The sequence below is a fragment of the Carcharhinus amblyrhynchos genome, chromosome 33 (assembly GCF_965287045.1).
Source record: "Carcharhinus amblyrhynchos chromosome 33, sCarAmb.v2.hapA, whole genome shotgun sequence".
NCBI classification, from domain to species: domain Eukaryota; kingdom Metazoa; phylum Chordata; class Chondrichthyes; order Carcharhiniformes; family Carcharhinidae; genus Carcharhinus; species Carcharhinus amblyrhynchos.
In genome coordinates, this window is record NC_137356.1 from 3,997,849 (window position 1) to 4,016,286 (window position 18,438).

Sequence of the window (18,438 nt, forward strand, 5' to 3'; positions counted from 1 at the left end):
TAAGCATAAGGCCATTCAGCCCATATCTGTGGTTCTCCAAAGGAACCACTGCCATCACCCCACACCCCCATACATTCCTCCTTTTTCAGATATTTGAACACACTCAAATGTAGAAAAACTTCCAGCATGGGAAGTAGGCCACTCTGCCCATCTGTGCTGGCCACCCAGCCCAATCATATTGTCTATAATCTGAGGCCTCAGTCTACGGTGTGGAACCTTGTCAAAAGCCCTTCTAAAACTATGTAGACCACATCATCTGCACTACCCTTGTCAACCCTCCTCGCCTCACTCCACCCTGAATCAACTTGAAGGAGCCACTTTATCCTGTGTCTCCAGAATTCATTCCAAAAACTTGCCAAGGTCCTAGCACGCTGAGAGTTTGAGTGGATGTTACAGGGCAGAGATGCCTCACAGCAGCAGAATAGTGGTGGCGTGGGTACAATCTCAGCGCTGCTAGGGAGTGAGCCAGGATTTTGACCCAATGATGAGGATATTAAACCCAGGTCCCTGGTGCTTTGATACAGCATTGTGCTGCCTGTAGATAAGGTATGATCATTGTATACTGTACTTGGAGCCTGCTGTTCCAGATTGCAATTTAAAACATTAGCAGATAAAGTTCTCTGTTTATGATGTCACTAATTTGGAGTCCATCTGTGATCCATTTTGCTGGAAGCTTATCTTTCCTCAGTAGGCTAGTTCCGAAGGGCAGGTTGTGATTTGAACTGCTGTCAAAATGCCAATCCAAGGATCAACTACTAGTTTCTCCTACACATAGAGTCCTTACAGTGTAAAAGGAGGCCATTTGGCCCATTGAGCCTGCGCCAACAACAATCCCACCCAGCTCTATCCCATAAACACCTCATATTTGCCCTACTAATCCCCCCTAACACTAAGGGACAATTTTTTTTAGCATGACTAATCAACCTAACCCACGTGCCTTTGGAGTGTGGGAGGAAACCCACACAGACATGGGGTGAATGTGCAGACTCTGCACAGTGTCCCAAGCTGGAAATCGAACCCAGGTTCCTGGCGCTGAGAGGCAGCAGTGCTAACCATTGTGCTGCCCTTATCTTTTTGGAATTTAGACTTGCTAATTGGGGGTGGGGAGAAAGGGATGCAAAGAAAATTATAGCACAGGAACAGGCCCTTCGGCCCCCCCAAGCCTGCGCTGACCATGCTGCCCCCACCTGAATGAAAACCCCCTACCCCCCCAGGGACTGTATCCCTCTAATCCCACCCTAGTCATGTATTTGCCAAGATGCCCTTTTAAGTCACTACCGTATCTGTTCCACTATCTCCCCCGGCAGCAAGTTCCAGGCATCCACCACCTGTGGTTTTTAAAACAAAACTTGCCTTGTGCACCTCCTTTTTAAACCTTGCCCCTCGCACCTTAAACCTGTGCCCCCTAGTAATTGACTCTTCCACCCTGGGGGAAAAAGCTTCCCACTCTGTCCAAACCCCACAAGGAGCACAATTTCTCCTTGTTCCCTCAGTCTGGTCTGAGGTTCGACCCCCAGGAACTCTGATCTGGTTAGTGGGGTCAGTTATTAAATTTTTCCCCCCCTCCAAACCAGACATAGTGCTGTGATGGAAATGACTTTTTCTCAATTCCCTTGCTTATTACACAAGTCAGATTCTGTGCTGGTGAAATATCCGGCTGGTATCTGTTTTGCTGTGTCTTGTGCAGTTAATGTGGTTACACAGTGGATACAATGTCGCTGCTGGAATATTTGAAACCGTGTTTGGTTTATCAAGTATCTGGTCCTCCCCTCTCCCCCTCCGACTGGGTTAAAAGCACTCGTTCAGTTGGGATTCCTTTCCAAGCGGAAGATGTTCAGGCTGCTTTGAGCTGCGTAATGCGAGGGTACAATGCTGGTGATTACAGCATTATTGCTGGAGGGATCTCTGCACGTTTGTGCCTGGGTTCGATCTGCGTGTAAACACTGGGGTTTGTTACCAGTCAGTTGCAGCAAGACAATTTCACAACACTTCAGGAACAGATTATTCGTCTCTGCCTTGGAGGTAATATCCTTCCTCAATGTTTTAAATATTTACTCGCATGTGTCAGTTTTATATTAACCTTGATCTTCAGGGTCACCCTAACAAGGTGGGCAGATGGGAGTGGTGGCTGACAGCAGGTTGTGTGGTGTGAGGGAGGATTACTGATATGCTGCCTTCATAGGGGGAGAAAAGAAGCCCACTCTGCCATCCGTGTGGTTAGGTTAGACACTGATCCTGGCTCTGGACATTTGTCCTGGATTCTAGCATTCCATCTGTCTGTTCTTCTGGCACCTGCGTGTCCTTGCCAGGCCTGAATTCCCTAAACCAATTTGTTATTGAGCTTACAGGGTGGTTAGCACTGCTACCTCTCGGTGCCGGGGACCCGGGTTCGATTCCCGGCTTGGATCACTGTCTGTGTGGAGTTTGCACATTCTCCCCATGTCTGTGTGGGTTTCCTCCCACGCTCCAAAGATGTGCAGATTAGATGGATTAGCCATACTAAATTGCCCCTTTGGTATCCAGAGATGTGCAGTTAATGGATTAGGGGTAGCACAGTGGTTAGCACTGCCGTTTCACGGCACCAGGGACCTGGGTTCAATGGCTGGCTTGGGTCACTGGAGTCTGCATGTTCTCCCCATGTCTGCATGGGTTTCCTCTGGTTTCTCTTCTTCCCCACCTCATTCTGAAAGACGTACTGGTTAGTGCATTGACCTGGGCATCGGAGCGTGGTGACTAGGAGATTTTCACAGTACCTTCATTGCAGTGTTAATGTAAACTTGTGCCAAATTAATTTTAACTGGCCGGACTAAATTATCCCTTTTTAGTGTCCAAAGATGTGCAGGTTAGTGGGACAAATGTGTGGGGGGGGGTTATGGGTATCAGGTGGGTAAGATGCTGTATTGGAGTTGGGAAAAGCGCGATGGGCCAATGGTAGGGATTCTGAGTGCTGACAGGTGGGCTTTGAGGAGCATTTTGGAGGAGAGGGGATTGAATTGGGATCTTGGCAGTTGAAGGTGCACTCTGCTGGCAGTGATTCAATGTCTGTGTGATTGAGGGTGGGGGGGGAGGCTGGGATGGGTTTGAGGCTGAGCACTGATTGAAAACTGGGCTTGAACAATCCTCCTGTTTAATGTAGGTCAGTGAGCACTGGGAGCGATTGGAGCTGATGTGAGTTTGGACAAGGGCAGCATTCTCAATGAGACATTGGGATGGTTTAGCTTCTCGGAGGCGTGTGGAAGATAATCCGTTAGCCTGGATGGAATTTAAAATGCTCTCTCCACCTCGGTGTAAAAAAAATCCTTTGGTCTGACTTGCAACACCCCAATAACCCTGATCTATAGTCACTGCACTGACATAAATACACAGCAACAGGCCATTCAGCCCATCTGATGTGTACTAGTGCTCCACCCATACCTCCTCTAATTCACTCTCTCTGGAGTTTAAGATTCTGGGCAGGTTGGTAATCACTCTCCAAAGCACAGGAATTAGATTTGAAATGTAGCAAAACAAATGCTGGAAAATCTCACCTGGCCAGACTGCAACAGTCAATAAATGTCAAATAGCTTCCCCAATTCTAGCCCCTCCGGACCATCTCCAACTTTGGTATCGGGGAAGACGTGGTTACGATGCAATACTGGAAATTTGCTGATTACCTGTGGTTAAGATTATAACCTTGGTGCTCTGTGACCTGTAGCTCCCAAGGCTCCCTCCTTCCATCCCTCTATTGCTGCTTTATATTGTCCAATGCTGAAACCTGTTATCCACAATCGTGCCTTCATAGCACAATGAGGCCCTTCAGCCCATCAAGAAGACTATGCAAGTAACTATTCAAATCCCACTTGGCCCATAGCCATGCCTGACTGGGTGTTGCAATATTTGAATACTCCCCTGGCTGGTATCTCCTGCCCTTAACTGAGCTCACCTAGTTAAGAACATAAGAAATAGGAGCAGGAGTAGGCCATCCAGCCCCTCGAGCCTGCCCCGCCATTCAACAAGATCCTGGCTGATCTGAAGTGGATCAGTTCCGCTTTCTCTGAGGAGAGGTTGGAGAAACTTCATTCATTTTCATTGGAATGATGGAGGTTGAGGGGCGACCTGACAGAAGTCTACAAGATTGAGAGGCATGGACAGAGTGGATAGTCAGAAGCTTTTCTCCAGGGTGGAAGAGTCAATTACTAGGGGGCACAGGTTTAAGGTGTGAGGGGCAAGGTTTAAGGATGTACGAGGCAAGTTCTTTACACAAGGTGATGTGTGCCTGGAACTTATTGCTGGGAGAAGTAGTTGCAGCGGATATGGTGGTGACTTTTAAGAGGCATCTTGACAAATACGTGAATAGGATGGATATGGTCCCCGGAAGGGTAGGGGGTTTTAGTTCAGTCAGGCAGCATGGTCAGTGCAGGCTTGGAGGAGCTGTAATTTTCTTTGTTCTCTCTCAGGTCTCAAATCCACCTCCCCCATCCTTTTTTAGAAATATATTTATCTCCTCCTTGAACCCATTCAATAATTCAGACTCCACCGCGCTCTGGAGCAGCGAGTCCCACAAATTCACCACCCTCTGAGAAGTAGCTTCTCCTCCTCCCAGTTTTAAATCTACCTTTCACCCTCTACCTGTGAGCTCTTGTTCCAGATTGCCCCATAAGAGGAAACATTTGGTCCTACATTTATTTTATTAATCCCTTTTTAATACTTGATTGGATCCCCTCTCTGAACTCCAGTGAGTACAAGCCCAAACTGTTTAATCTTTCCTCGTACACCAACCCCTTCATCCCTGAATCAATCTGGTGAACTCCCTCTGAACTGCCTCCAATGCCACCACATCCTTCCTCAAATGAGGAGACCAAAACTGGACACAATATTCCAGCTGTGGTCTCACCAACACCCTATACAATTACAACAACACTTCTCTACCTTTATACCCCAGTCCCTTTGCAATAAATGCCAACATCCCATTTGCCTTTACGTGCTGCACCTGCATACAGAGTTTGAGAAGTGCCTTGTTACAATGCCCCACCAGGGTCTATCATCCCCTCTCTGATTTTATTTGACTTAAGCCAGTAAATAAGTTAATCTGCAGCATCGTATAACCCCACTGGGCTTCTATTTGCTTCTGAGATGAGTCTGGGGCAGAGCAGTGTGCAGGTCTCTGCAAACCTTTCTGCTGTTTTATCCTTCCCTGTATAACCAGCCTTCCTGTGCTGCTGCTCCTTCATTTTCCTCAGTCTTGGCATTTTTTAGCCTTTCCTATTTATTGGAGACCCCTCTTCAGTCTCCTGATTAAATATGTCCAAATTCTAGCCGTCTTCACATTTTTTTTTCCTGTTTTTAACTGCTTTTTAAATATCACAATGTGGATGTCAATAGCTAGGCCAGTTGTTGATCCCTTCCTAACTTGGAGGTGGTGCTGTGTGTAGGTACACCCACTGTGCTGTTAGAGACAGAGTTCTAGGTTTTTTTGATCCAGCAACAGTGGGGAAAAAAGTGATTTTTAAAGTTTCCAAGTCCAGATGGTGAGTGGCTTGGAACAAACATTCCAGGTGATGTCCCCCGTGACTGTTGCCCTTCCTACTTTTAGGTAGTAGAGGTCATGGTTTGGGCAGTGCGCTCTCAGGAAACAAGTTCACAGAAGAATCCTCATCGAATCTCTACAGTGCGGCAGAAGAAGCCATTTGGCCCATCTAGTCTGAACCAACTCTTTGACAGTGTGTAACTTAATTTCTACCCACCTTATTCCCATTTCCCTACACATGGGAACACTTAAGGGGCAATTTAGCACAGCCAATCCACACAACCTAGAATAGGTAGGTTGGGCTTTGACAAAGGATCGTCTGGACTCAAAACATCAGCTCTTTTCTCTCCTCGCACAGATGCTGCCAGACCTGCTGAGATTTTCCAGATTTTTCTCTTTTTTTGGTTCGATTCCAGCATCCTCAGTAATTTGCTTCTAACCTAGAACAGAATCCCTACAGAAGGAGGCCATTTGGCCCATCGAGCCTGCACTGACCACAATGCCACCCAACCCCTTATCCCCATAATCCCACATTTTTTTAGTCTGCTAACTCCCCCTCCGAAACTAGGGTCAATTTAGCGTGGCCAATCCACCGAACCTGCACATCTGTGGGAGGAAACCACAGAAGTATAGGTTGTTGTCGCAAATTGCCAAGAGCTAAAACCACAAATGGGAAAAGGCAGTGGGGTTTGAGCAGAGTGCTGCTGTGTCTCTCCAAGGGCAGGTGAAGGTATTTTTATTTTTGATAACTGGACCATCAGCAATAATTGGTGTGTTTTGTGGCTGATTCTCCCATAATACGGTGCTTGTGATGCACAAGCAGGACTTTAATGTAGCAGCGTTCCAGGGGATTGGTATGAGTGCAGCCGAGAGTCAATAAGCTGTTTTTCTTTTTGACGCGGGGCATTAATGAAACAGGAGCAGGTGTTCTGAGCAGAATCTGTGATGTTTCCATTGGGGAGTGAACGGAATCAGATTCTCGATCTCTACAACTTCTGAAATCCTCCTGATTTTTTTACAGGCAATTGCCTGGCTGACGCTGGATTTAAACTTGGATTTGACTCTCTCTCCCTCCCTGAGGGGGAAGAAAAGGAAAATTTTGATCAATTCCTGGCGTTCAGTTCCATTTTCAGCCCTCCTGGTTTGAAGAACGGAATTCTGTGCCATTCCTGGCTTTTGAACTGCACTGGTGAATGATAATCGCAGCACAGCTTCATCTGCAGCTCCTGATCGGAAGCAGGTAGTCTGGAATAACAAGCTGGGACACGCTGGAAATACTCTGGCAGTGAGGGGAAATGGAAATATTTTGGGGTGGCAGAGTGTTTGGCACTGCTGCCTCTCAGCACTAGGGATCGGGGTTCGATTCCAGCCTCTGTGTGAAGTCTGCATGTTTCTTTTTTCCCCTGCATTTGTGTGGGTTTCCTCCGGGTGCTCCAGTTTCCTCCCACAGTCCAAAAGACGTGCTGGTCAGGTTGGCCGTGCTAGTGTCGGGGGGATTAGCTGGGTAAATATCTGGGATTGCGGGAATAGGGCCTGAATTGTAGGTGCAGACTCGATGGGCTGAATGGCCTCACTGTCGAGATTCTGATTTCCATGCCTCCTAGGTACAGCTGTCTTTGAAGGGCACTGTGTATGATTGGGTAGGGTAGGAGGCCTAGAATCAGGGTGTGGTGTGGGGGTCACCTCTCCAGTGGGTTTCCAGTAGCGCTCACTGATCAGGTTGTAGCTGCAATCCTGGAAGATTGTAACAAACCAGGTCATTCGCAGCATTTTTATCTCTGGATCATCCAGTTATTTTTCCCTAACTGAGAGGATATGTCCTTTGGTCCTTGGAGCAAAGATAGCAACCCTGATCCTGAGTGACTGAGATGTTACTGTCCTCAATATTGAGGGTGGAGGTGGTGGTGGGTGAGAGAAACATTTTAAAATGTTTTTTTCTCCTCTGCTACAGTGCCTTTAACGTTTTTTGTCACATGTTGTTTTGTACAGTATCTGTAGCGGTTTTGTTTTTATTATTGGAGCCATTCTGTCTGCCTGCACCATGTTACTGCAGCAACATAATTTGATTTTTAATTGCTACAATGGCTGGAATTTTACCACCCTGCCCTCCCACCACAGCAATCGGAACAGGCAAGGGGTGGACCATGGAAAGGTCTATTGATCTCAGGTGGGATTTTGCAGTTTTGAGATGAGAGAGGCCACAAAATCTTGCTCAATAATTAAAAAAGCAAATTACTGCAGATGCTGGAATCTGAAACCAAAAGATAAAATGCTGGAAAATCTCAGCAGGTCTGGAGGCATCTGAGGAGAGAAAAGAGCTGACGTTTCGAGTCCAGATGACCCTTTGTCGAAGCTTTGACATCTGGATTCAAAATGTCTGCTCTAACCTCTTCTTACAGATGCTGCCAGACATGCTGAGATTTTTCCCTTTTTGGTTTCAAGCCCTGTTCAATGTTTTTAATCTGGACTAATGCAGGGATTAGTTATTGTTTTCCCATGGGATATTGCAGAGTGGGGCTTAATTAGGTTGACTGACAGGCAAGATCATATGACTGGGTGGGGCTAGGCTTTCACAGAGCAGGCAGTCTGCTTTGGGATTTTGATAGGTTGCTTTCTCTCTGTCTCTGGTTGAAGTGGGGACAGGAATCTGCCAAGATATAAACCTCTTGAGGATGGAACGTTCTCTGGTTACTGCATGAGGATTGATGTGGAGATGCTGGTATTGGACTAGGGTGGGCACAGTAAGAAGTCTCAACAGCAGTTTAAAGTCCAACTGGTTTATTTGGTAGTACAAGGTTTTGGAGTCTTGCCCCTTCCTCACCTGATGAGCATTTGGAGCGCTGTTCCTTTGTGCTACCCAATAAACCTGTTGGATTTTAACCTGGTGTTGTGAGACTTCTTGCTGTGCAGGAGAATGAAGACCAGTCTGTCTGGATTGCACTCCAGAGGGACTTTAAAAGGACAGAAATTGAGGAGACGTAAACATGTTTTGTTTTTTGTGCTAACTGTTATTGAGTCAGATGTTTACAGCATGGAAATGGGCCCTTTGGCCCAACTTGTCAATGCCACCCTTTTTAAACCCCTAAACTAATCCCAATTGCCTGCATTTGGCCCATATCCCTCTATACCCATCTTACCCATGTAACTATCTGAATGCCTTTTAAAAGACAAAATTGTACCCATCTCTACTACTACCTCTGGCAGCTCATTCCAGATGCTCACCACATTCTGAAAAAAAAAATTGCCCCTCTGGACCTTTTTGTATTTCTCCCCTCTCTCGTTAAACTACACTGTCTTGTTTTAGACTCCCCTGCCTTTGGGAAAAGATACTAACTATCTAGCTGATCTGTGCCCCTCTATTTTATAGACCTCTATAAATCACCCCTCAGCCTCAGGCAGAGGGAAGAAAAGTCCCAGTCTATCCAGCCTCCAGCAATCCAAGTCCCAGTAAATCTTTTCTGCAATCTTTCTAGTTTAATAATATCCTTTCTATAATAGGGTGACCAGAACCGCGCACAGTATTCCAAGTGTGGCCTTACCAATGTCTTGTATAACTTCAACATTCTGACTGATGAAACCAAGCATGCCAATGCCACTTTCACCACTCTGTCCACCTGTGACCCCTCTTTTCAAGGAGCTATGAACATGTACCCCTCGATCTTTGTTCTGTAACTCTTCCCAAACCCTCCCATTAACTGAATAAATCCTGCCCTGGTTCATCTACCAAAATGCAAAACCCCGCATTTGTCCAAACTAAACTCCATCTACCATTCGTCAGCCCACTGGCCCAATTGATCAAGATCCCATTGCAACTGGAGATAACTTTCTTCACTGTTCACTATGCCACCAATCTTAGTGTCATCTGCAAACTTACATCTGCAGCTGTATAGGGCATTGGTGAGGCCGCAGCTGGAGTACTGTGTGCAGTTTTGGGCGCCGCACCTGCGCAAGGATATTTTGGCCCTGGAGGGAGTGCAGAGGAGGTTTACTAGGCTGATACCGGAGTTGAGGGGATTGAGCTATGAGGAGAAGCTGAATAAACTAGGCTTGTACTCGTTAGAGTTTAGAAGAATGAGGGGAGATCTCATTGAGACATATAAGATGATGAATGGGATGGATAGGATAGAGGTGGAGAGACTCTTCCCGCTCAAAAAAGACAGTAGGACTAGGGGGCACAGCCTCAAGATAAAGGGGAGGCGGTTTAGAACGGAGTTGAGGAGGAACTTCTTCACTCAAAGGGTGGTGAATCTCTGCCCGTTGAAGTGGTGGAGGCTACCTCGCTAAATGTTTTTAAGAAGCGGGTTGATGGGTTCTTGATAAGAGAGGGGATTAAGGGTTATGGGGAGAGGGCGGGAAAGTGGAACTGAGCCACAACAGATCAGCCATGATCTTATTGAATGGCGGGGCAGGCTCGAAGGGCTAGATGGCCTACTCCTGTTCCTATTTCTTACTAACCATGCCTCCTATACTCTCATCCAAGTCATTAATATCAATAACAGTGGACCCAGCACTGATCCCTTTCTAAAGAAGGGATTTGTGTTAATGTGGGAATACTGTTAAATTGGAACAATAGAGATAGCTAGCTGTTAAGAATTAGACTTTTGTTACATTTAGTATTTTAATAAGTTATGCTAATTCTTTTATATCATAACTATTAATAACTTTTTTGATTAAAAGCTCCCCAGTGGGCCACTGGAATCATACCTGGAGTGAAATGCCTTACACTCACCCTAATCAGAATCAAAGGTTAACATCAAGCTTAAATTTATAAAATGTTTGGTCCCTAACACCTTGAAATTATTGGAGGGAAAGGATCATCCAATTGGGTTCAGAATTTGACCAATCACATCAAGTATAGTAATGGAAGATTAATATGTCTCACAGCCTTGCATTAACACTGCAATGAAGTTACTATGAAAATTCCCTAGTTGCCACACGTCTGTTCAGGTACACTGAGGGAGACTTTAGCATGGCCAATGCACCTAACTAGCACATCTTTCCGACTGGGAGGAAACCCATGCAGACATGGGGAGAACGTGCAGACTCCACAAAGTGACCCAAGCCGGGAATTGAACCCGGGCCTCTGGTGTCGAGACAGCAGTGCTAACCATTGCGCCGCCCCATGTGGTGATCTATTCATGATGTGGATATGCTGGTGTTGGACTGGGGTAAACACAGTAAAAAGTCTGACAACACCAGGTTTCAGTCCAACCGATTTATTTGATAATAAACTCACTAGCTTTCGGGTTAGTCCCTTCACCTGATGAAGGGGTTAACCTCAAGCTAGTGAGTTTACTATCAAATAAATCGGTTGGACTGAAACCTGGTGTTGTCAGACTTTTTACTGTGATCTATTCAGGAATAGATTAGCAACCCTGGTGCACGTAACCCAGGAAACCTGGCCTGTAATGTCTGTGAGATTTTAGTGACAAGTGCAGATTCACTGCTTGTGAAATTTATTTTGCCTCTGGCAGTGTAGAACCAGATTCATCGTGAAGCTGAGAGGAGAATCTTAACTCAACTGAAATGCTCTGTGTAACCGTTTAAATGAATTGACTGAGGGTTTTCTGAATGTTTGTTTGGAGGTAGAATCCAGGAATAGTTTCTGCCTTGTCTGTTTTGTTGGTCACCCCTTCCTCCCTGTGACCTAGCAGCTAGATCACTGAACTAGTAAACCACAAGCCTACAGCAATGGTCTGAGGTTCCAGGTTCAAATCTCACCACGGTCAATGGTTGAATTTTTATTCTAAAATAAAACCAACTCTCGGCTGAGGATTGAACCTGCAGCCCTGTGACTGCCAATCTTTTTCCTGTGAGACCCTTTTCCTGCGCAGAAGATTATTTTGTGGGGGGGGGGTACAAAAGTTGGCTGGCTGAGTCCTTTAACTACCCCCACAAGGCAGAGGGAGAAAGGGGTTATTATTGTGTAAACTGTTCCAATTGCAGGAATTTTTTAAAACTGCCTTTTTTGTCAGTTTTTTGCCACAATCTGGCATTTAGTCGTTGTCATTGGAGAATTAACACTGGGTAATAGAAATAGAATCCCTACAGCACAGAGAGGCCATTTGGCCCATCGATGCTGCATTGACCTCGATCCCACCCAGGCTCCACCTCTATATCCCTACATATTTTGCCCACTAATCCCTCTAACTGACACATCTTGGGACACTTAGGGGCAGTTTGGCATGGCCAATCAACCTAACTCCACATCTTTTTAGACTGTGGGAGGAAACCCACACAGACATGGGGAGAATGTGCAGACAGTGACCCAAGCCGGGAATCGAACCCAGATCCCTGGAGCTGTGAAGCAGCCGTGCTGCCCCTAGCTCTATAGCAGCCAATGCCACCTCTGACCTAAGAACATAAGGAACAGGAGTAGGCCATCTAGCCCCTCGAGCCTCCCCTGCCATTCAATAAGATCATGGCTGATCTGTTAGTGGTTCAGTTCCACTTGCTCACCTGCTCCCCAAAACCCTTAGATTTCTGATCAATAAGGAAATTATCTACCCGTGACTTAAACATATTCAACGAGGTAGCCTCCACCACTTCAATGGGCAGAGAATTCCAAAGATTCACTACCCTCTGAGAAGTTCCTCCTCCACTGTTCTAAATTGACTCCCCCTTATTTTGAGGCTGTGCCCTCTAGTTCTTGTTTCCTGACCCCAAAATCTGGTCTTGCACCCCACAACTGGGGGGGGGGGGGGGGTGAAATTCCAGTAAAAACTGCACTGATGGCTTTTGAATTTCAATTGTGTTTTTCTCCTGATGCTGCCTTTTTTTTTAATGTTCGGTTTGTCACGTTGTTTCTCAAAACAGGGTCCGGTCCTGAAGACCATTTTGATCGCAAGATGGCTTCTGCTGTCAAACCCCTGGATGCCATGAATGCTGAGGGGTTTGAAATGCCAGTGGTTTCTGACCAGCTGGTGAAGGAGGATACTGCAGCAACTGTGAAAGGGTCAGCGAGCAAACAGAAGAACAACAGGCCTGCCAAAGCCAACATGAGCCTGAAACCACCCACTGGAAGCGCAGCCAAGGTGGGGCCCACGAGTACGAGGCCTCTGATTTCCAGTCGAGCTGCCTCTACGCCGCAAAGCAGAGCGGCCGCTGGCGGGAAAAATAAGATCGAGCCCAAAGCCTCAACGTCCAGAACACTCCCGGGATCAGGCCTATCATCTCATGCCAAAATAATGGAGAAGAAAATGGCTGCCAGGGCCAAGGCCCCTCGGGAAAATGAGAGTGGGGCGAGTACAAATGGACCAGCAGAGAGGAGTGGAGGAGCAAGCAAGGTGTCACCCGCCAGCAAAGCTATTCCCAAAGGGAAAAATCCAGCTCTGACTAAACCCAACACTGCCTCAGGTTTGTGCAACTTTCGCTGCTATTGGGTGGGGAATGATTTAAAAAATCTCTGGGCAGGATTTTCCACCCAGGAAATCCCACCTGAGGTCAACAGACCCTTCTGTGGCCCACTTCTCATCCCACTACGATCCCATTGGTGGTGGAATGGGAACATTCACCCCCTCCTGGGTCACGTTGCTCCACGTTTTCTCCATTCCGAATGTTGATCTGAAATATTATCGGCTTACAAGGCTGCAAAATCTTTCTGCTTCTACTTTTGAGAAGATTTTGCAGTTTGTGTAACAGAATATTATTCACACTTGAACCATTAACTGGATCCCTTTATCAATTAACCATCGGACTGGAGCACAGCCTTGTTTGTAGCACCCCAACAGATCACATCTTTGACCAACATCATACAACCATATTCTTGCTGAAAAGTGAAAAGGTTTAGTTTGTCCATATTGTGACTCGAACATCTGTTTCTAGTAGAACAGAATCCCCATAGGTGTGGAAGGCCATTCAGCCCCTTGAGTCTGCACTGATGACAATCCCACACCCATAATTCCTATCTATTTATCCTGCTGGTCCCCCTAACACTAAGGGACAGTTTAGCACAGCCGATTCACGTAACTCTCATCTCTTTGGGAGTATGTGAGGAAACCCATGCAGATACAGGGAGAATGTGCAAACTCCACACAGTCACCCGAGGCTGGAATCGAGCCTGGGTCCCTGGTGCTGTGAGGCAGCAGTGCCAACCACTGTGCCACCTGTCTGTTTCTGGTCTTCATTCCTCTTGTTTGAATTCAAAATGGGTCTTGTTTTAAAAGCAAGGACCGCGATCGCACTTTCACCTGATTTTTAGTACTGTTTCTTGCCCACTCTGCTGGGGGTTTGCAAAACGGGGAAGGGTTAATCTGTGACCCCTCTAACTGACCCACTGCAGAAATGTTGGTTTCCAGGTCCATTGTTTCAAAATAGCTTTGACCCCGAGTGGGTTCCTTCTCTTTACCATGTCTTCAACATCTATTAACATTAGAATGGCATCCCTATAGTGCAGAAGGCCATTCAGCCCATCAATCTTGCACTGACAGCAATCCTGTTACTAGTACACACACCCCTGAGTAACCAGGAATTCCATGTGTTTTGAATGAATTGAGGAAACAGGCAGGAAAGTGAGGTTAAGGCCATGATCAGTGAGGATCTTTGAATGTTGGAGTGGGTACAAGGGCCAAATAGCTGACTCAGTCTCACTCCCTGCTCTTAGGGTTCCAGGTGGTACCATTCTTGTGTTGGCATGACCAGTACCACCTCTTGTTTAGATGGGGGTTAAACCAGTGTCTTGGATCGGGACAAGATTCCTTAATCGGTCCACAGGAACAGAAATCGGCAAGTTTAGCTCCTTGAGCCACTCCTCCATTTAGTCAGATCGTCGCTCACTGATCTCAAATCCACCTCCCCAGCTGTTCTCCATATCCCTTAACCCTATTTTTATTAGAAATATATCTATCTTCTTGAACCCATTTACTGATTCAGACTCCACTGCACTATGGGGCAGCAAGTTCCACAAATTCACTACCCTCTGTGAGCAGTAGTTCCTCCATCTGTTTTAAATCTACTGTGCCTCAACCTATCCCTGTGACCTCCTTGTTCTAAGTTGCCCCACAAGGGGAAACATTTTGTCTACATTATCAATCCCTTTTAAAATATCTTGATTTCCACCCCCCCCCCCCTCCTCTAAACTCCAGGAGTACAAGCCCTCACATCTCTGCTACATCTGTACCTAATTTGACCATTAATTGTGATGAGTACTCACAATCATCCTCAAATCTTTTTGCTAATTGCACTGTACCATGCCCTTCATTTCTATTCTGGTGATGTTCCTTCCTGGATGCAATTAAATTATTTCTGAATTAATTTATTTCCATGAATAAACTACATTCAAATCCTAATTTTCTGAAATAAACCCTCTGTTTTTGTTGTAAGTACTGGTGGCTGTGTAAACTGCTAGGGTTGTAGAGATGCCACTTGCAAATTCCTGAGGCAGGGTTAATGTACAGCTTCACATTGGGTCTGTCATACAGACTTGACAACTGCAACCCATGCTGGGAGCAATGCCCAAAACTGGGGAAGGAAATGATCTTAATGAATTGTGCCATCAACACTTCTTACCATAAATATAAAGACTGTGGCTGCTGGAAATTTCAAACTAAAACAGGAAAATGCTGGAAAACCTCAGATTTGACAGTCTAAGGAGCAAGAGAAAGAATCTGTATTATACCCCTCCTGGCATCATGCACACTCAGCGCTAACTCTGTCTCTCTCTCCCTACAGATGCTACCAGCCCTGAGTTTTTCAGCAATGTTCTGTTCATTTAACACTTACACTATTAAACATTTGAAAAAATCCACAGAACTGCACCAAGATGTCAATTTTTAGCAAGTGCATCAAATAATCAAAGTACTTAACGATGATATAGTTTTTCACCAAGAGTTTTCTCTACGTATGAAATTGAGCTTGTTTACTTTTCCTGAAACCACACTTGGAATCTGCTGATTTCCTTCGCAAGTAGATGGAGCAAGGAACCCAGGGGAACCAAAAATGCTGGAAAATCTCAGCAGGTCTGGCAGCCTCTAAGGAGAGGAAAACAGCTGTTTCAAGTCCAGATGATCCTTTGTCGAAGCCTTGTCACAGTTTTGACAAAGAATCATCTGGACTCGATCAGCTCCTTTCTCCCCTTACAGATGCTGTCAGACCTGCTGAGATTTTCCAGCATTTTCTCTTTTTGGGTTTCAGATTCCAGTGTCTGCAGTAATTAGCTCTTCCTTTAAGGAACAAAGGGGTCCTAACTTCTGGCTAAGGGAATCTCCAATTTCATTACTACTGGCTCCAGATTCCACAGTTGTTTTGGTGGTGTGGGCTGAATGGCCTCCCGCAGCTATGGTCCTGAGCAGTGACACTTGGTGACAAGGCAGAAGATTAAAGTCCTTTTTCTAAACTTGAGATCCTCGCTGCTGATTCCAACTTTGACAAAGTTGAGGTTCAAATCTGGGGGATAACCTGTGAGTTGCTCCATTAATCGCTGCTCACCCAGACTGTCTGTCTGCTGTTTGGAATAGCTAATAAATCTAGCAGCTCCTGATTGGAGTGATGCCAGTGAAAGTACGTACATCCATATTAACAATCTTCAACTCAATTAGAGGATGTGGGTAAGAACGTGACTGCAGTTCTTGCCAGGGAGAGTTCAGGGGATGTGGAGATCACTGTCTAGCCAGCACTGAGTTACCACCTTATCACTGCAGCCCCTGTGGTGTAGCTACACCACAAATGATGGGAGATTGAGAGGATAATTATTAGGATTAAATTCCCTGATGCACCTTTTGAATTTTTGCCTCGGTTTCCTCAAGTGCCAGGAGTTAGAACAGTTTCTCCATTTTAAAAAATCTGCCATGTACAACAGAGGCCCTTCAGCCCATCAAGTCTGCACTTTCATTAGAAATAAATGAACTCACCATCCAATCCCATCTTGGCATATCATTACACGCAGGGCTGTGGGCCAAGTGCTCATCCAGGTACTTTTTTTTAAAAAAAAAGGCAACCCACCACCTCCTCCTCCTCCTCCCACCCTCCCAGGCAGCACACTCCAGACCATCACTGCCCTCCGGGTAGGATTTTTTTCCCCTCATTTCCATCCCTTCCTCTCCTCCCACTCCACCTAAACTTCCTGCCCCTCACCTTGAACTTGTCTCCCCCCCGCCCCAATGACTGACCCTTTTGACTAAGGGGAACAGCTGGCCCCCTATCCACTCTGTCCATGTCCCTCAATCTTGTACACCTCAATCAGGTCACTCCTCAGTCCTTTTTCTGCTCCCTATAAAAACAACCCAAACCTACCCAACTTGCACTGTTACTGTGTGGAGAAGATTGACCAGGATGCTGCCTGGGATGGAACATTGAGTGATGCCATTTACCCTGCCTTGTTCCCCACTATCTGAAGCCTGTCACTTGTGGGTAACTAAATCTTCACGTGAGAAGTTCCCATTCATTCCACTCACCAACTAATAGATTTTTAACTATTGTCTGGATCTGGTCAACAATTAGACTTTTCCTTTGGAAATGTACAATGCAAATGCAGTGAGGAGATCTCTAAATCCTTTGCTATAATGTGTAGAAATGTAAAGTTTATTTATTAGTGTCACAAGTAGGCTTACATTAACACTGCAATGAAGTTACTGTGAAAATCCCCTAGTCACCACACTCCTGTTCGGGTACACTGAGGGGGAATTTAGCACGGCCGATGCACCCTAACCAGCACATCTTTCAGACTGGGAGGAAATTGGAGCACCCGGAGGAAACCCATGCAGGCTCCATACAGGACTCAAACCTGGGTCTCTGGCACTGTGAAGCAGCAGTGCTAACCACTGCCACTGTTTTGAGTGGCTGTATAATCACCATTCGAATACTTTGAATAGTGGGAGTGTAAAGTGGATGGGATGAGTTAATGTTTGTAACCTAGCTGCATTTAAATTTCACAAACAGAGGGGGGTGGGGGGAAGGATGCCATCCACAGACCTTTCCGATGGAACAGCAGACACCGACAGCTGAGACTAAAGCACAGTTAGATTATCGAGCACTGAGTGTACTTGCTGTGATTGTCAGAGATTCACATGAGTCACTGCTCTAACACTTCTGGAAGTTGAGCTTCCAGGAATGTTATTGGCAGTACTGATTTTTCACTTCCCTCTTTGTGTGCTGGTTGGCAGGTGATTTTAAAGCCTTGCTTCAGATAAATGGACTATCCCCAGACCCTCTGAACTGAGGGTCACCACACTGGGGAGACGCGGCCTTCTGTCTACCACCCCTCCCATTATCTTACTGTGAATCTGAAAGGTAACAGTTTCTCTAATTGAGTAGATTGTGACTGGCCGAGTGTTCAATGTTTTTATAATTAGTGTTGAGCATTCCTATTTTATTGATCACCTTGCAGATTTCCTTTCCCTCCCAGGGCTGACCTTGCAGTTAATCTTCAACTCCTTAACCAACAGCCTTTAATCCAGCTTGTGGGGGATGTCTTGGAGCAGGATGGAGAGTTAGACAGTGTGTCACTCTGATTTCCTTGAATATTAGGCTAGGGACTGGTCCCGTGGTTAGCACTGCTGCCTCAGTGCCAGGGAGCCAGGGGTTTGATTCCCATCTTGAGTCACTTGTCTGTCTGGAGTCTGCACATTCTCCCCATGTCTGTGGGTTTCCTCCAGTCTCCCCCACACAGTCTGGAAGAAGTGCTGGTTGGGTACGCAGGCCATGTTAAATTGTGGCATGGTGTTGGGGATTGGTGGGGTCAATGTGTTGTGCTGCAGGGATAGGGGCTGGATAGGATTGTGGTTGGTGCAGTGTTGATGGGCTGAATGGCCTCCTGCTCTGTAGGAATTCTACATACCTCTACCCTTGTATACACACCCACGTGTTTTTACTGTTACAAATGTCACCAACTCAGTGCAATTAGGGTGATCAGTGAACCTTGAGTCATGATGACACTCTTTCCCACTCCATTATGGGGTTTGGGTTCACGACCTCCAACTCCAGTATTGGATAACCAG

At 46.1% G+C, this 18,438-nt stretch overlaps 1 protein-coding gene across 1 annotated transcript in view; it reads left to right on the forward strand.

Annotated features, from left to right (window-relative positions):
- The window catches only part of LOC145361070 (uncharacterized), a 52,545-nt gene that overhangs the window by 15,475 nt on the left and 18,632 nt on the right, over positions 1-18,438 (forward strand). Inside the window, exon 2 of the mRNA XM_080216642.1 lies at positions 12,323-12,862. Coding sequence (XP_080072768.1) covers positions 12,355-12,862 — 508 coding nt within the window. The 5' untranslated portion in view covers positions 12,323-12,354. The remainder of the gene's footprint in view (positions 1-12,322; positions 12,863-18,438) is intronic.